Source organism: Fusarium proliferatum (genome assembly GCF_900067095.1).
Source record: "Fusarium proliferatum ET1 genome assembly, contig: FPRO_scaffold006, whole genome shotgun sequence".
Lineage (NCBI taxonomy): Eukaryota > Fungi > Ascomycota > Sordariomycetes > Hypocreales > Nectriaceae > Fusarium > Fusarium proliferatum.
This window is the reverse complement of record NW_022194795.1, coordinates 1881746-1898423: the sequence shown is the minus strand read 5'-3', so window position 1 is coordinate 1898423 and position 16678 is coordinate 1881746. Positions and strand designations below refer to the sequence as shown.

The window sequence follows — 16678 nt, the reverse complement described above, 5'->3', positions numbered from 1 at the left end:
ACGTAAAGAATCTCCAATGTCAAAACATGCGTACGCCTAGACACCAATAGCTCCATTAACTGAAATCATGAATCATGCTATGTCTGAAACTGTATCCCATAACAAGCCAAAGAACATATACCCTGAACCCAAGGCGACAAAGGGCTGGGTCTGTCGTCGTCGTGGCAGAATCTTATGCCATATGATCGATTATCTTGTGTGCATCTTTATGTACTCCAAGGGTAGATATCGAGAAAGTTTTGATTGCTTAGCCGCTTGACGTATTCGTTTCCACCAGTCTTCGAGACGTGCCTGGAATTTTGGGTCGTCGGGCGAAGTATAGGTAGTAAGCTTGTTGAGAAGATCCTGAAAGAGATGTCAACAGAGCGTTTGAGCATAGCACGTCATTCAAGCGACTTACCTCCTCCAAGGCCAGCGTGATGAATCCCATTACGAACGCCACCCAAGCAAGAGTCCCCTTCGTACTTAAGAATTGGTTGCCCCCTCGGAATTCTACCGTGCCAGTACATTTACCTGTCTTGGGGTTTGGGAAAATATTCTGGAAGTTCCATAGCACGTATCGGTTCCCCTGCATATAGTAGCACAAATCCATTTCGGATGTAGTTGACTTGATTTCTGATGCGACTTGGATAAGTGAGCCCTTGCTCTTACCGAATCGTATCAACGTTTCACGCAACCCAGAACCCATGCTTTGACTGTTTGGCCGACAGTACTGGTTTTCTCGACGGGCTTTGGGGAGAACAGCGGCCACAAACTCTTCATAAACAGCAGATGCAAACGCAATCTTCTTGAGGCCACGCAGGGAGAACTTGTTCTGACCAGAGACGGGAGTGACATGGACGTGGCCGCCGCAGGAGATATCGCGTTGGGGACTGAAGTGTACACGCATCGCTTCCCAAAAGTCGCCAAGTATGCCGCTGACATGTTGCTTGGTATCTAGACGGGGGGAGACGACTTCCATGCAGACTAGGATCCCCTGTCAGTGAGCAAACTAAACGGTTCGCTGGTTTCACGGTGAAGAGAATGACATACCCATGGGACGCTCCCTCTTCAAAGATCCATCTCTAGTGACGAACCATTTCCCACCGTAGTACTCGGGATGCTTGCTGTATTTTGAACAGTCATCGTGCACAGCTTCGATGTTGCGGTTCCGTAGCTTCTGTGCTAATTGTCGATACCAGTCGACATTGGTAAAGCTATCAGCACCACCGTAAGGTTTTACCACAGCCTCGATCTCCACGCCGAAGTTGTAATGTCTGAGCTTTGGCACCGTCATGATCGACAAGATGTGAGAAGGATTTAGGGACTCGAAAAAGAAAGAATGGTAGAATTGGCTGGGGTCGGGTTGAAGGTGGCGGATTTGGCCATGCAGCTGTATAAGATAACCACCTTGGTTTTTGAATAATCACCTTGCCGCAGAGAGAGAGAGAGTCGTACTACATGAAGGTGATCACCCGTTTCCTGATGCGCTTGTGCCTTGTCAAAACGTTTGGACACGGCCGCCTGCTTTACCCAAACAAAATCACAGAATTGTCAGTTGTTGGCTCTCAGCTTTTTGTCAGTAACACGCTCGCCCGCCTAACCTGAGCTGTCATTGTCACAACTCAAAATCGTCGCCTCGCTTTCAGGTTAAGTACAGCAAAAGCCTTTCTGGCCTCGAATGGCGGTGCGGATGCATGGTTTGGCGGGAGCTGTCGTTGTGGATCTGGCCGGGGGCTACGGGGAGAAATGCCGGAAGACCGGAGCCATGGTGCGGAGCCCAACAAGGAAATGGAGGCGGGCTGGGCCGTCTCATAGCGTCTGAATATTCTGAGGCTATCAAACAACACCTGTTTTTACCTGTCATTTGTAAAGGCCCAGACAGTCGGTATTCACGAAAATGTAACCGCGTCTCCCCTGCAAAGTTCGCTTGCCAGGTCCCTTGCGAGTCTTCCAACGTGGGACGCGGCAATTGGCCATGAGTTGGCGTCTCCTCTTGTGAAAATCTGACTCATTTGCTGCCCAATGTGACAATAAGGCCCAGTCGGTGACTTGCACAACCTAGCCCACTCCGCCCATTGAGCGCTGCTGGCGCCGAGCACAGCTACTGTACGTAAGTTAGTTTATGCTTTAGCCAAGTCGACGTGGACACTGCTTGCTTGATCGATATTGTTTTTCTCATGTGAGGGAGCCGATTCACATCACATCTTAATCGCCGTTAGCTCACTATCACATTCTCCTACCACAACGAAAACGTAACGCAACACACACACACTCACACACACTCACAAACATACGCACTTTTTCCCCCTGCACCTCACCATCGGATACACGGAGCTTGCTGCCCCCGACAGATCTCCAGCATGAATTTGTCTGCAGATGAGGCTCAGGCCGACACCGGTCAGCCGCTCACCAAGTACTACTTTGCCTATGGTAGTAATCTTCATCTACAGCAGATGAAACGAAGATGTCCTGGAAGCAAATTCATCGGCTCTGGGAAGCTGGTAGATCATCGTTGGCAGATCAACGAGCGTGGATATGCCAATGTTATCGAGTCGCAAGGACATTGGGTTGAAGGCCTTGTTTATGAGATCAATCCCCGCGATGAGGCTCGTCTTGACATCAACGAAGGTGTTTCCAAGGACGCATACCAGAAGAAGTACATGACTGTTACGCTACGGCGTGCTGAAGCCGCCTTATATCGCCGACCTGTGTCTTGGATTGTCAACAATGGTGGCCCGGACCACGCACGAGTCCTTGCCCAGCAAGGGGAAGGGCAGAGGAAGGCCATCAACCACAAGCCACATTTGGAACAGAACATCTTGGTATATATAAGTCCAAGATACATTGTCGATAGCGAACCAAAGGAGGAGTATATCAACAGAATCAACTCAGGCATTGTTGATGCCACATCCTTAGGGGTCACCAACGACTATATCAGCAACTGTGTCCGGCCCTTCATTCCAGCACCGACTGGCCAGAACTCAGGAGACAAAGAGGCAACTGGGTCTGCGAAAGTTGCCGGGCCGCCGAAGCCAAAAGTTGTGAGAAAAGTTCCGAATCCCGCAAAAAAGGTGAAGCAACCTGTCCGCGAGGTCAAGCGAGCAACTCCTCCCAGAGGGAGAGAATCATCACCGCCAAATAACAGGGCACCTGGCCAAAGACCCCTACACCTTCAACCTCAGGTGGTTCAAGGTCAGCGCTGGGCTAGGAATGCCGCCTCGAATGTGCCTGAGAGGCTCAGGCGGCCTTCACAGTCACGGCCATCAGCACCACCACTTCCCCCAAGGCCACTCGCGCCGCATTACACAGGAAACACTCTACAGGTTCCTGTTTCTGGCCGGCGGCGACCTGCATCAGAAGTTGGCGCCCCACCACCGCCTCTACCTCCTCGGCCAACCCGTCGAGTTCGCAGTATACCGGTAATCGTTACTCATCAGGAAGGTTATGGTGGTTATTGGTATCGATAAAAGCATTTCTAGCCCAGTTTCCTTAAAATACCCAGATATGATATCCTCTCCAGACAATAAAAGTAGCATACGTGCGTTTTATTCTTCTCCATTCATCGTTTTATCCTTTGCATGCTGTTGTCTCTGTTTGCTGACTTCTACGCTTTACAAGAATACAATTTCATAAAACAAGGACTAGTATCTTTGTCTGCTCGATGCCGATATGACAGATCCAGCTGGCCCTAAGACATGTCAGAGCTTAGAAGGGTGTGGAGAATACCGGTACTCACTCCTTGAACTTGATGCTCTTGATGAGCTTCGACTGGTTCCTTGAGAAGTTGGCGTATTATTCCATAGGAAACTCATGATTGTTGGGCCCTGGAGCACATCCCCGCCGGAGTTAGTGACGAGAACTGTGGGTTTAACAATTGCTTTCAACCCGAGCTTTCTACCACCTTCGACTCTCTCGACGAAAAGCCCTGGAGCTATATCAAAGAGATATATGACACCGCGGCGTGCTTGAGAAGCTGCCTTTGTTCCACTCAAGTCAAGAGTTGCTCCTCCATTCGCCAAATTCAAGCATTGGTAAACCTCCAACCTCGTCGCGGCTGTGCGAGCAGGCCACTTCAATGAAAATACACTGGGCGCCAGGTGAAGCTGATGAGCGAGATCTGCTGCAGGTTCTACAATACTTCGGCGAATAGAACCTTGCAGTTCAGCGGGAGGGCTTTTCGGAGCAATTATTGACAGTAAAGTTGTCAGATCTTCAACAACAAAATTCAGAAACCTCTGCCGGCGCGTTCTGAAAGATGGTTGGTGAGTCAAAGCAGTCAGCGTCTCGCTTCTCCATTCCCTACAATGAGCTGTATCTTGCGAGATGTCAGCGGCTTGGTATATACAACACGCTCCGGATTAAGACAAACCTCTTGGCAATCGAGACATAGTGTTCTCGAGATCATCAACCCATCTCGACGTTCCGTCACCTTCCGTATCATCGAGAGGACAATAAAAAGACTTTGAGAACAGGGTAACGTGGAGATAGTTCATGATGACCCCAGTGATGTGAAATTCATCAGACTGCGTAACATTCAAGCATCGCCTTGACTGTTCCCTAAGAAGAGAAACGAGTCGCAGCCCTTCTGGAGAGGATACTCTGGCAGCAAGGCGGCCAATTTCCAGATCCTCAATAGCATATGCAGCACGGTTTTCAACCCAGCGCTGGACATTCCCAACTAGGATCTTGTAGGCTTCTCTAGCCTCTGTTTCTGTGATGTCTCTTCTCCTAGGCTGTAGACGAAAGATCTGATCCTGAGCCTCTGCGAGCTGCCGCTGGGTGACGGCAAGTTGTCTTCTGAGAATTTCTGCCTCTTCTGCAAGCTGGCCCTTTTCTGACTCCCGATTCTCGATCTCCTGCTGCCTGGAGTCCAATACATTCTCCGTGAAGCGACGCAAATGGGTCTCGCTGGCCAATTTGTCCTTAAGTGCAGGAGTCTGTAGGGATCCTTGTTTCGTCGTCTCCGGATCCATGATGACGGGTTGCTGTACTCAAATTTATTGTGTATAACAGCCCAAAGATAAAGACGAGTCTGTCAATATCGCACGTGCAAATCGTTAAGCGACAGAGACTGACCAGTAATCCGCTAGATTGGCTCTGTCCGTCTGGTAAGTCGAATCAAAGGCAGCACATCAGGGCCAGCTTCCGGCGTACCACCAATGGCCATCAAGACTCCTTGGCAAAGAACTCAATACTCGCAGCCTCACATTGCGGTTGGACCCAAGCATGGTTTCGTTTGGGCGCCAGGTGATGGGTACCTAATGCATTCGGAAGTCTTCCAGCTGTACGACATCAAAAGTCGGTCTCGTCTTAGGCCGCTTTGGTGGCCACTGCATGCTCCACTGCCTGAATTTACCAGGGTTACAGTCATTCGTAGCTGCGCCGAGTTTCTGCTCAGGGCCAACTCTGCAGTGCCCAAACCCCTCTCCACTCGATCGAAAGCCCTGATGAGGCCGAAGTTGGTGGTCAAAGTGGTGGTCATTGCTCCATAACTGGTCGGTGAGGATGAGCGAGGCCCAAAGAACGCCAGGCCCACACAACAAATGAGGCCTGAAGAGTCAGATTGAATGGCTGGCCACGTCCAGAATTACAGACAGATCCTCGGGTGTTGGCGAAGAAATGCTCCGTCGCCCTGCTGGCTTCTATTGTAACCAATTGGGAGTCGACATGAGTGAATTCTGGGGCAATTCCCAGTTTCACGAATGAGCTTTTGGGTAGAGAAGTTCCATATCCCGTACATCACTAGATCATGCCTGACTGTTCCACCACAAATAGTTGACAATGAAACAATCATAGGAAGCCTTTAGGAAGTAGTTTGGTCATGAGCAACCGCAGAATCGTTGTATCCATAGATTTTGGAACGACATACTCAGGTGTCGCTTGGGCTGACACAACTCGGGTAAGTGTTTTCCTAACATCTCTCGGGGTGAGCTTGCTAACCCTTGCAGCCTGATGTTCAACATGTCTTGACAGAATGGCCCTCGGCCGGCTCTTCGAAGAGCAGTCCCAAAGTACCAACTGAGCTCCGGAGAGTGGCAACTGGGTGGCAGTGGGGATTTCAGATTCCCGAGTCTGCGAAGAGGATCAGGTATTTCAAGCTGTTCGTCTTGCTGAGCCTTCAGTCCATTTGCCATGTTTGACCAGACCTTTTAGAAAGTTGGATGATCCAGCCCAGATCACCAAGGAGGGAGAATCGGCAAAAGACCTGACCAAGGTCTATCTATCATGCCTCCATGAGCATTTCGTCAGCCTACTTGAGAAGAGACTATCGTCGAGTGTGGTAAAATCAACACCCATGGACTTTGTCGTCACAGTCCCCGCTATTTGGTCGCCAAAGGCAAAGCAATCGACGGAGCAGGCCGCAGCCATGGCAGGATTCTGTGGTAATCAGAGGATCCAGCTCATATCAGAACCGGTGGGTTGAGTTTCGAGTCGCAGAGGGAAGTGTGTTGCTAACAAACGACAAGGAGGCAGCCGCTTTGTACACCCTCAAGACCCTTAGCCCCTCTACATTACAAGTAGGTCGAAAATTTGTTGTTTGCGATGCGGGAGGCGGCACCGTTGACTTGATCTCTTATCAAGTAACCAAAATAGGCAGAGTTGAAGTAAAAGAAGTCACAGAGGGTACAGGCGGGAAGTGCGGTTCATCCATGCTGAATATGCGCTTTCGTCGGCATCTGAAACAAACTCATGGAGACAAGTACTGGACTGATGAGAGACTCGTAATAGCTTTGAGTGAGTTCGAGTCGGTAAGATTTCCAAGGTTTTATTTTCCAGCCAGTTCGCTCAGAGGGATACAGTTTAAGAAGACCTTTTCTCCTAAGGGCGAACCTTTGACTCTCAAAGTCGATCCCAGTCTTGGCCTACGACGGAACCGATACACTATGACACAAGACGATATGAAAACCAAAATTTTTGAGCCCATCATGAAGGATGTCGTTTGTCTTATCAAGGAACAGATCAAGATGGCGGGAGATGGTGTCGCCGCTGTGATCATGGTTGGAGGATTCGGGCAAAGTCGATATTTGAAGTCACGCGTACGTGATGCAATATCTAGCCGAACCGATGTTCTTCAACCAGAAAGTGGCTGGACGGCGGTGGTAAAAGGTGCCGCGATGCATGGGCTCAGTCGATATCAACCCGCAGGCACCCGGGTGGAGGTTGCATCTCGAATTGCAAGACGATCGTACGGTACATGCTTGATGACGAAATACGATATGATGAAACACAACCCCAGAGAAGCGTTCGTACACATTCTTCCAGGCAAATCTGGTCGCTGACGGTTATAGGTTCTGGTCGGAAAAGGAGCAAGAAACAGTTGTCTCAGAAATGTGTTGGTTTATTCAGAAGGTATCTTGACTCCTCTCCAAACTGCGTATTCATTGCCACTAACTTTGGAAGGGTGAGTCCTACCCAGAAGGCAAACCGTCGCGGATAGAATACCAATGCGATCTCCCGGTAATGCTTGGCCACGTGCCACAAACCGAGATCGATATTTACAGCAACAATAATGACGGAAAAGCTCCCGTTCATCTCGATGAAACTACGCAGCACATCGGAACGCTCTCACTTGACCTAAGAAAGATCCCAGAAGCAGTCAAAAGAACCGCGAAGATCAGACGAATGGGTTGGCATCGGTACTATTGTTTGAAAGGGGCTATCGAAGCCGTGTACGGGTCAGCGGAGATCACGTACACAGTCAAACTTGGAGGTAAGACATTCCGTAGTGTTTCTGGTGTACCAAGTGCTAAGCCGCGCTCGTCTAGGAATAACACATGACATGATCAGTGTTCGCTATGAACGTTGAGCTAGAAAGACAAGTTCCGATGTCAGACAAGAGTAAAATGGGGAGGTGAGTGTGCGAGATCATATATCGATACCACTATATAGCCTTTGCCGTTGTATGTCGACAACCGTAATAAAATGTCGTTTAAAAGGGATCCAAGACCACCAGAAAGCTACCTCCTATATGGTTCTCGTTGATCACGTGACTTCGTGTTGCCCCACCGTGACCAGTCCCGTCGCGTCCTCAACGTTGAAGGTACCAACCTTAGGGATCTAACCTCCTATCTTGACCTCAGGACGCCAACCTTAATCATCAGCTTTGAAGCAACAAGATACAGCCGCACCCAATGATGCTGCGTGCATCATGGCGGCTAATCTACATTTAAGGGCGGCTGTACCGGATCATGGGCAACCAGGCAGTAGAGTTGTTGCTGGCCCTCCTCCATCAACCTTAGCTGCGCAGCTTGTGGAGAATATTTCAGCATCCACGAAATCCTCCAAATCAGATGAGAACAGTGAACTCAAAGGCTTCTTTGCTATTATCCAACGTGTCAAAGATGATCCGACTCTTCTCAAGACGCCAGAAGACCGAGTTGAGCATAATCATATGCTTATTTACGTTTACTCAAGAGCTGTTCTTGAAGGAATTCGATTAGATGACCCATTCCTTGATCGCACACAAGTACGGACAGAAGGCCTCAAGGCCATCAGTTTTCTCAGGTTCTCTATCAAAGAAACGCCGGCAGTTCTGAAACATACAGTGGGTGAGCAAGAGTATATGTTCCGTGGGCGGGAGCCATTATGGGTTTGGCTGCTTCCTCAGCTGCTTAGACTTCTTGGCCATTCGCAGTGTCTTGAACTCACAGAAGCAATTGAAGGCTTCCTCCAGTATACAATGCTAGTGATAGCACAAAACTGGACCCTGTGGGATATGGCGCCATCATTCTTATTCCATCTGCGTACCATCACATCTCGTAAGTTGTTAACTCGACTTGGACAATAAAGGAACTCACAATCAATTGACAGATATCCTTCAACAGCTTCAAGACCCCTTACTAGTTCCATCTGTGGAAGAAAGTTTCAAGTCACTTTCTCTACCTCCTCAAATTGCTCTCAACCAATTCGTCGACAAGGAATCGCCCTCCACAAGCCAACTTACATATTCTGTTGACCGAATGTCACAAGCGCTGCAGCAACTGATTAGCTTTTGCAAAGTGGTGGCCTATCCTCTGACAGCTTCAGATGATGCCTTTGATAACGTTACCTCCTTCTCAGAGACTGTGGTATGGTTGATAGATGTCTTAGGGGACATGCGGGTTATCCAGACCCGATACGGTAGCAACTTTCCTGCCTCTTCGCTTTATGTTCTCCAACTGGCTCAAGAAGTCGAGCGAGCACTACTGAGAAGAAAAGGCATCAGCGCTTCTGTTCACAAGAAGGCCATCACTCTCATGATATTGCTTTGTGGTGAGATCGCGACAAGCCTCAATCCCATGCCAATGCTAGACATTGATGAGGAAACGCGGCGTACATATTGCATGGCTCTAGCTATAATAACAGCAGCTTCTACTGAAAATACGTCGATCTGTCGGTTAGCGGTTTCCGGCATTGTAGATGAGTCTTCAATGTTTTATACTTCCCTGCCTGAAGGAACAGATCTGTGGGTGGGTTACATCCTCCATAACTCCTCCATCAGCAACTAATTCTCAACAAGAGAGTGATACAGACTTTACGACAGATTAATTTCAATCCCAGGCCAAAGCTGCTCTCCTCAAATCTACACCCACTGAGTTTTGAGGATTCCGCAGTGCAAGAGATCATCGAGGCCTTGGCGCTGAACTACGAGCCTCCTGACACAGATTCACAAGACCGTCCCAAACGCCGAAAAATAGCACAGGCAGACTCTAGCCCCATGGCGGTCCTCATGAGACGTTTGGGAGACGTTCTGGGGATTGCGGATGTGGACGATGATTTTCTTGATCTTGAAACGCAAATATTGTTAGTCATTCCTTTAATTTGGTCTTCAAATGCTTACTGAAGTAGGGGAGCCTTTCCAAAGGCTGACATATCACGTCAATGTCTCGTGCTTGATTTGCTGTCGCAGATATCTTGCGTGGCGGATGGTGGCAACGAGACAATCAATGATACAAAAGCAGCAGTGACAGAAATAGCCTGCTCCATTTGTGAACATAATGCACCTCCAGTTCGATCAAACCTTCATGGAGCAATCGTGCATAAATCCCGAATCGAGGCACTCTTCACCAAACTGATCCGACTCCCTGCTCTTGCTGAATCTCGGCGTCCGAGGGTTGCTGCCATGTTGGCTATTAGGAGAGTGATTCTCCATTGTGAGGATACCGAATTACTTAATCTGGAAACATCTGGGATAGGCCAGTGGTGTCTTCAGTCCTTAAATAGCTCTCTGAGGGAGCTGCGGATAGCTGCCGGGCGTGTTCTAGCCACCTTCTCCTTGGCTAGGCCAGAGCCCGTTATTTCCAGCATGGTTCTTCCGGCTCGACCAGCAGAAGCCAATGGTGCTGGGAACCCACGAGTGAACCAGGCTAAAGCGCCCTTCACAGATGGCAATTTCCGGACAAATGTATCAAATGGATCTTCTCCGATGAAAACGCAAGATTTGATCTCGCGTAATAGAAAAAACTCGATTGCTTTCTTGAAATCAATCTCAGATAAGAACCAGCCTAATTTGACTGAAACGTTTATTATGGCCTGGGGTCAATTAGGAACAGTGGTCTGGGAACATGAACTCAATTTGGTTCTCATCAAGCTTTTGGAGTACTTGGGAAGCAACAACAATATCGTGTCAGCTTGCGCCTTCAATGAGTTATTGAACCTGGCTGATGCTCGTCGAGTAACCCCACGTAGGCTTTTCGAGCCTTTCTGGCCAAACCTAGCATACATGACTACCAAGGACATGGTCCAACGCCCTCAAATGAGCCGGACAATTGCTGAATTGCTACAAGTGTCTGTTAACGAGTTACTCCTCCTGATTCAAACTCACGCACTGCCGTGGCTTGTGCTTGACAAGCAAAAGGACGTTATCCAAAAGATTGCGGAGGCACGACAGGAGTCCGAGGTTTGGCTACCATTAATCGACCCTGCGAACCTAGCCGCAACCCTGGCCTTGCTCTTGGTTCAAGATACAGACGATATCGCTAGTTTCGCAAAATCTCGCCTCGAGGAGTTATCGACACATTTTCAAAGCGAGCCCCTCGTGAATCTGCTTCAGGTGGAACCAGTGCTCACTGTCATAGAGTTACTTAAAGCTGCCGGTGACGCAGATGAAACAAAAAAGGCACCAGTAAGTCAATCCTCAATGCATCTTTGGCGTAAGCTCATGCATCTTCAGGTCCGCAAAGCTTTAGACACGATGGCGAAAATGATGATCCCAGCAAACAAAGAAACTCGAGCTAAGAAGTCGGACCACACTGCTCGGTTTATTCATTCACAACTTCTTGGCCTCATGGCATGTCTCTTCGATGTCATCAATGACCAGAGCCTTCCTGACCCGGAGCGTCGGCGCTACATTCGGGCCATGGAGGAAATGATCAGGGTGTCGAGGGGCTATGCAAGCACAGCTAGACCGCAAGTACGTGCCATACGTGTCCGGCCTTGAATCGCAATACTGACTGTATTTTTAGATGTCTGCTTGTTTGCTCTCGACGCTGGCACAAGATGCGCTGAGAGAAGCAAGTTTCTCATGTTGGGCGTCGATGCTCACACACCTTGAGGAGACAGATGTCGAGGCATTATTAGAAACAACATTTTTCGTTGTCACCCGTTACTGGCCCTTCATGAACGAGTCAACAGCTCTTCTAGCGCAGCAAATGCTCAAGTCTCTCGTCGATGAATTTGACCCCCTTGTTGCGAAGTACATCGTGAAGCTCCCTTCACTCAGACACATCCCAGAGTTGAGGGACATCGAAGAAAAGCTGGATCGGCACAGACCAGCAACGCTCGCTGTTGAAGAAGTTTTGGAAGCCTTCGCCGAGAGAATCTGCCATGAAAACTCTGGTGTTACCCTTCAAGCGTTGACAGAATTGATACCATACCTTCAGGAAAACCAAGCGGCACTTCATACATCTGAGATTAGTCTACAGTCAGATATTGGCGTTGTCACACTTATGCGGTCGCTTCTGGATTGTGCAAGTAAATACAGCGGCTTTCCAGGAGACATAGCGCGCCTATGCACAGAAGCAATGGGCTTGATAGGCTGCCTGGACCCCAGTAAGATCGAGACTGTTAGAGAACAACGATCAATAGTCATATTGAACAATTTTGCGACGAATGAAGAAACTACGGACTTCGTTCTGTTTCTTCTGGAAGAGGCCCTGGTACCAGCATTCTTATCTACGACTGATGTCAAGTTCCAGGGATTCTTGTCTTTTGCTATGCAGGAACTCATGGGTAGGTGCGACATCAAAGCTGCATGTGCCATGGAAAACTCGGGGATGAAAGGTGGAAACGATATCTATCGAAAATGGGTTGCAATGCCGGAAACTGTTCGGGAAGTGGTTGCACCCTTTCTAGCCTCCCGGTATGTCGTTGCTCCAATGCCACACACCGAGATCGAGTATCCTCTCTTTCGTCCTGGCAGACCTTATCCGAGTTGGCTCAGGGTTTACGTTCTGGACCTTCTACGTAAGGGGCAGACGCCATTTGCCGATTTGATATTTGAGCCTCTGGCGCGTGTCATTCGGGTTAAAGATCTCTCTATTGCAGAATTCATCCTTCCCTATATAGTCCTGCATACTCTTTTAGGGTCTCGGACTACACAACAAGAAAGGGACGATATTCTCGGGGAACTTCTTGCTATCCTGAAATATCAGCCTGCTGAGACGGCATCATATCAAGAGAAGGAGGATATGCGGCGATACTGTCATGTAGGTTTCAAAACGCCTCACTCGTGTGACGAGAACTAACTGGTTATTAGCTTGTATTTCGCGTTGTAGACTATGCAATGAGATGGATGCAAACTCGGCGAGCAGCTGGTCGCCTCACTGAAACCGACAGGGAGAGACTAGCTCAAGTGCAGGAGGCTCTCGATCTGATCCCAGCCGAGCTCATAGCACAAAGAGCTGTCGATTGTAATGAATACGCACGTGCTCTTTTTCATTTGGAGCAACATGCCCACAAAATGGAACAGAGGAAGAAAGAACCAGGGGAACGTGCCCGTCTCTTACAAAAGCTTCAGGACATTTATGCCAATGTCGATGAGCCTGATGGCCTTGATGGAATTTCAGCTCATTTACAAGTTCTTGACATCAACCAACAGATTCTGAGTCATCGCAAAGCAGGCAGGTGGACTGCTGTTCAGAACTGGTACGAGATGCAACTCGCTGAGAACCCTGACAACACGGATATCCAGATCGACTTGCTTCATTGCCTGAAGCAGGCTGGCCAACACGGTAGGTTACTTCAGCCTTGTGTCCCGACACGAGCTAATTATTGACAGAGGGATTGTTGAATCACATCGAGGGTATGCACACAGATGCATCAACGGACAACAAGATCATGCCTTATGCAGTAGAGGCGGCATGGGTTACAGGAAGGTGGGAGAGCCTTACCAAATTCATTCAACGGTTTCGCGGCGACCCTATTGAAGACTTCAACATCTCGATCGCGACTCTTTTCGAAAAGCTGAGGGCCAAAGACAAGCCTAAAGAGCTCATTAAGATAATGAAGGATATAAGAGTCAAAATTTCATCATCGATGAACGCCGCATCCACCTCATCGCTACAGGCCTGTCATGACCTCCTTCTTAAGTCACATGTTCTTACGGATGTGGAAATCATAATAGGAACAAAAGCGGGTGACGAAGTCGCCCGCCAAACGACAGCAGCCCTCCTAGAAAGGAGACTTGAAATTATAGGTGCTTATATGAACGACAAGCAATATCTTCTTGGTATTCGCCGTGCCACCATGGAGTTGACTAGGTAAGATACATCGTACAAGAGCTATCGAAGGCCCATATACTTACCAACACAGACCTACATTCACTGACCTAGACATTTCCGGACTATGGCTCTCGAGTGCACGCCTTGCACGGAAGTCGAACTCGCTTCACCAGTCTTTTAACGCTATTCTTCACGCTTCGAAGCTGGGCGATGATGCGGCTACCATTGAGAATGCCAAGCTTCTTTGGAGAGAAAATCAGCACCGAAAGGCAATACAGGTTCTGCAGGGAGCAATTAAGAGCAACAAGTTCATGACACAAACAGGGATAGCAACCAGCACAAGTTCAAGCAAGTTGAGCCCACAACAGAAGCTCTTGACGGCTAGGGCGCAGCTGCTACTTGCCAAATGGCTTGATAGCGCCGGGCAGACGCACGCCGGTGCATTGCGTGAAAAGTATCAGCAGCCACCCAAGACCTTCTCGACTTGGGAAAAGGGGCATTATTATCTTGGCCGTCATTACAAGAAGATCCTTGAAGCTGAAAAGCCGCTCAAAGCCGATGACCAGAGCGATAACTACATCACCGGTGAAGTCGCTAGACTCGTCATCGAGAACTATGTCCGTTCACTGAACTCGGGCACCAAATATCTTTACCAGACTCTTCCACGAATTTTGACTCTCTGGCTTGACCTTGGTGCCCAAGTAGACAAAGCACCAGAAGGGAAAGCATCACTTTCTCGTGAGCTTCACCGAAGACGTGTTGAGCAACTCAATCTTTTGCACTCTTTTCTTGACAAATACATCCATAGGCTGCCGGCGTACATCTTTTATACAGCTTTGCCACAGATTGTTGCACGCATCGCCCACCCCAACTCGAACGTTTTTGACCGGCTGACACACATCATTGCCAAGGTCGTGGAAGCTCATCCTCGGCAAGCCCTTTGGAGCCTTATTGGCATCATGACCACAAGACAAGTGTCGGAACGAAAGGCACGGGGCACTCAGATCCTTCAGACACTCAGGAACATATCGAAGAAAGTTGAGGGCTCTACGACCGATTTCAAACACCTGCTCAGGATGGGAGAGAAATTAGCCGAACAGCTGCTTCTTGCATGCCAAAACGGAGACTTCCGGGGCAACAAGACTGTTCATGCCAGCCTGGGTAAAGATCTTCGATTCAATCATAAATGTACTCCATGTCCGTTGGTCGTGCCTGTCGAGAGCTCTTTGACGGCAACGTTACCGGCTGTATCAGAGTATGTTAAAAAGCACAAGGCATTTTCTAGAGATGTTGTCACGATTGACTCCTTTCTTGATGATGTGCTCGTCCTGAGCTCGCTGGCTAAGCCAAGACGGCTGACAGCACGAGGGAGTGATGGGAAAAGCTACATGCTTCTGATCAAACCCAAGGACGACTTGCGAACTGACCAGCGTCTTATGGAATTCAATGGATTGATCAATCGGTCGTTGAAACGAGATGCGGAATCCAGCCGGAGACAGCTTTACATTCGAACATATGCTGTAACGCCACTCAATGAAGAGTGCGGCATCATTGAATGGGTTCCAGGAATCAAAACTATGCGAGACATTCTCATCAACCTTTATGCTTCCCGGAAGATTTACCCCGACTACACCGTTCTTAAGCAACTCATGGATGAAGCATGTTTATCAGACGGCAAAACCAGGATATTTACTGATGAGGTCCTGGGGAGATTTCCTCCGGTACTTCAGCTCTGGTTCACGCAACAGTTCCCTAGCCCTTCAGCGTGGTTTGCTGCGCGATTGAGATACACACGGTCTTGTGCTGTTATGTCCATGGTAGGCACCATCCTAGGCCTCGGCGATAGACATGGCGAGAACGTGAATTTGGAGGAGGGCAATGGTGGAGTATTTCATGTCGATTTCAATTGTCTCTTTGACAAGGGCCTGACATTTGCCAAACCTGAAAGAGTGCCGTTCCGACTTACCCACAACATGGTGGCTGCGATGGGTATATATGGTTACGAAGGGCCATTTCGCAAGTCTTGCGAGCTGACTCTGGGCATTCTTCGTCAGCAAGAGGAGACTCTGATGACAATCCTAGAGGCGTTCATCTACGATCCAACGTTGGATCTACAAAAGGAAAAACGGGCACATCGGCGAGGAGATGTGGGCGTCAAGCTGCAGCCTCAAAGCGTTGTAGACAGTATCAAACGCAAAGTCAGGGGATTACTTCCAACTGAAAGCATTCCTCTGGGTGTTGAAGGCCAGGTGGAGGAATTGATCAAACAAGCGGTTGATCCAAGAAATTTGGCTGCAATGTATATAGGCTGGTGTCCGTTCCTGTAACTTAGAACAAAGAGAGAAACACGTGAAGCAGCTTGTAACTGGTGAAAAGAGGAAGAAAAGCTTAGAATTAGTTCGCGCCTATAACAATCGACAGTCATTCACAAGATGAAAAAGAAAAAAATCTCAGGACATTCTCTATTTGCTACCAAATTCCTTTATTTCATTTTCTTTTTTTACCTTATTTAGCAGCGTGCGTAACTGCCTTATTGGTTGTAACCTTCCACAGGCAAGGTAGGTACTGAGGTATCGTTTCAGGCGGAAATGGAATCCGGGGAGGAAGGGGGCCATGTCACCACTCCTGCATACCCGCTGGGGACGCGTTGTTCGCGCGCACCGCACCCTACCATAAGGTACCTGCCTACTTACCTTGCCATACTACCATACATCCCCAACGCTGAGCTGGCAGCACTTCCCACCTTCATTCACTCATCTCACCTTATCGCACTTTTTCTGCTTTGATTTAATTCACAGAGCACCAGAAGGGGCAGAAGCTCGCGTATATAATCTCTCGTCCTATTTCCGAAAAAGAGATTTATTCTTCTTGCATCAGTCTTTCCAACAGCCATTTTCTTTTCCCCACTTCCGTGCCAACGCGCAACAAGCTATCCAAAGCCAAAGCATCGTTTGCATTCTTCATCTTTCTCATTCTACCACTCTATTCGAAACTCG

The 16678-nt window shown here is 48.7% G+C and overlaps 5 protein-coding genes across 5 annotated transcripts; 3 read left to right on the top strand and 2 right to left on the bottom strand.

The window, feature by feature from the left end:
- Nucleotides 1–189: 189 nt before the first annotated feature.
- Nucleotides 190–1276, bottom strand: FPRO_09684 (uncharacterized protein; the record flags this gene model as incomplete). The annotated part of the gene is made up of 3 exons (XM_031233102.1): nucleotides 190–345; nucleotides 401–966; nucleotides 1033–1276. 3 exons carry the CDS (start codon nucleotides 1274–1276, stop codon nucleotides 190–192), a joined length of 966 nt encoding a protein of 321 aa, XP_031082973.1.
- Nucleotides 1277–2435: 1159 nt separating this feature from the next.
- Nucleotides 2436–3449, top strand: FPRO_09683 (uncharacterized protein; the record flags this gene model as incomplete). Its single annotated transcript, XM_031233101.1, has 1 exon — nucleotides 2436–3449. The coding sequence occupies one exon, from the start codon at nucleotides 2436–2438 to the stop codon at nucleotides 3447–3449; it is 1014 nt and encodes a 337-aa protein (XP_031082972.1).
- Nucleotides 3450–3623: 174 nt separating this feature from the next.
- Nucleotides 3624–4955, bottom strand: FPRO_09682 (uncharacterized protein; the record flags this gene model as incomplete). Its single annotated transcript, XM_031233100.1, has 3 exons — nucleotides 3624–3670; nucleotides 3719–4297; nucleotides 4352–4955. 3 exons carry the CDS (start codon nucleotides 4953–4955, stop codon nucleotides 3624–3626), a joined length of 1230 nt encoding a protein of 409 aa, XP_031082971.1.
- An 848-nt stretch (nucleotides 4956–5803) lies between these two features.
- Nucleotides 5804–7789, top strand: FPRO_09681 (uncharacterized protein; the record flags this gene model as incomplete). Its single annotated transcript, XM_031233099.1, has 8 exons — nucleotides 5804–5881; nucleotides 5931–6082; nucleotides 6136–6397; nucleotides 6450–6731; nucleotides 6783–7225; nucleotides 7272–7332; nucleotides 7384–7693; nucleotides 7749–7789. 8 exons carry the CDS (start codon nucleotides 5804–5806, stop codon nucleotides 7787–7789), a joined length of 1629 nt encoding a protein of 542 aa, XP_031082970.1.
- Nucleotides 7790–8131: 342 nt separating this feature from the next.
- On the top strand, nucleotides 8132–16009 carry FPRO_09680 (putative UVSB PI-3 kinase; the record flags this gene model as incomplete). The annotated part of the gene is made up of 9 exons (XM_031233098.1): nucleotides 8132–8741; nucleotides 8794–9431; nucleotides 9482–9765; nucleotides 9811–11086; nucleotides 11135–11374; nucleotides 11427–12668; nucleotides 12719–13193; nucleotides 13241–13721; nucleotides 13774–16009. 9 exons carry the CDS (start codon nucleotides 8132–8134, stop codon nucleotides 16007–16009), a joined length of 7482 nt encoding a protein of 2493 aa, XP_031082969.1.
- Between the last annotated feature and the right edge of the window lie 669 nt (nucleotides 16010–16678).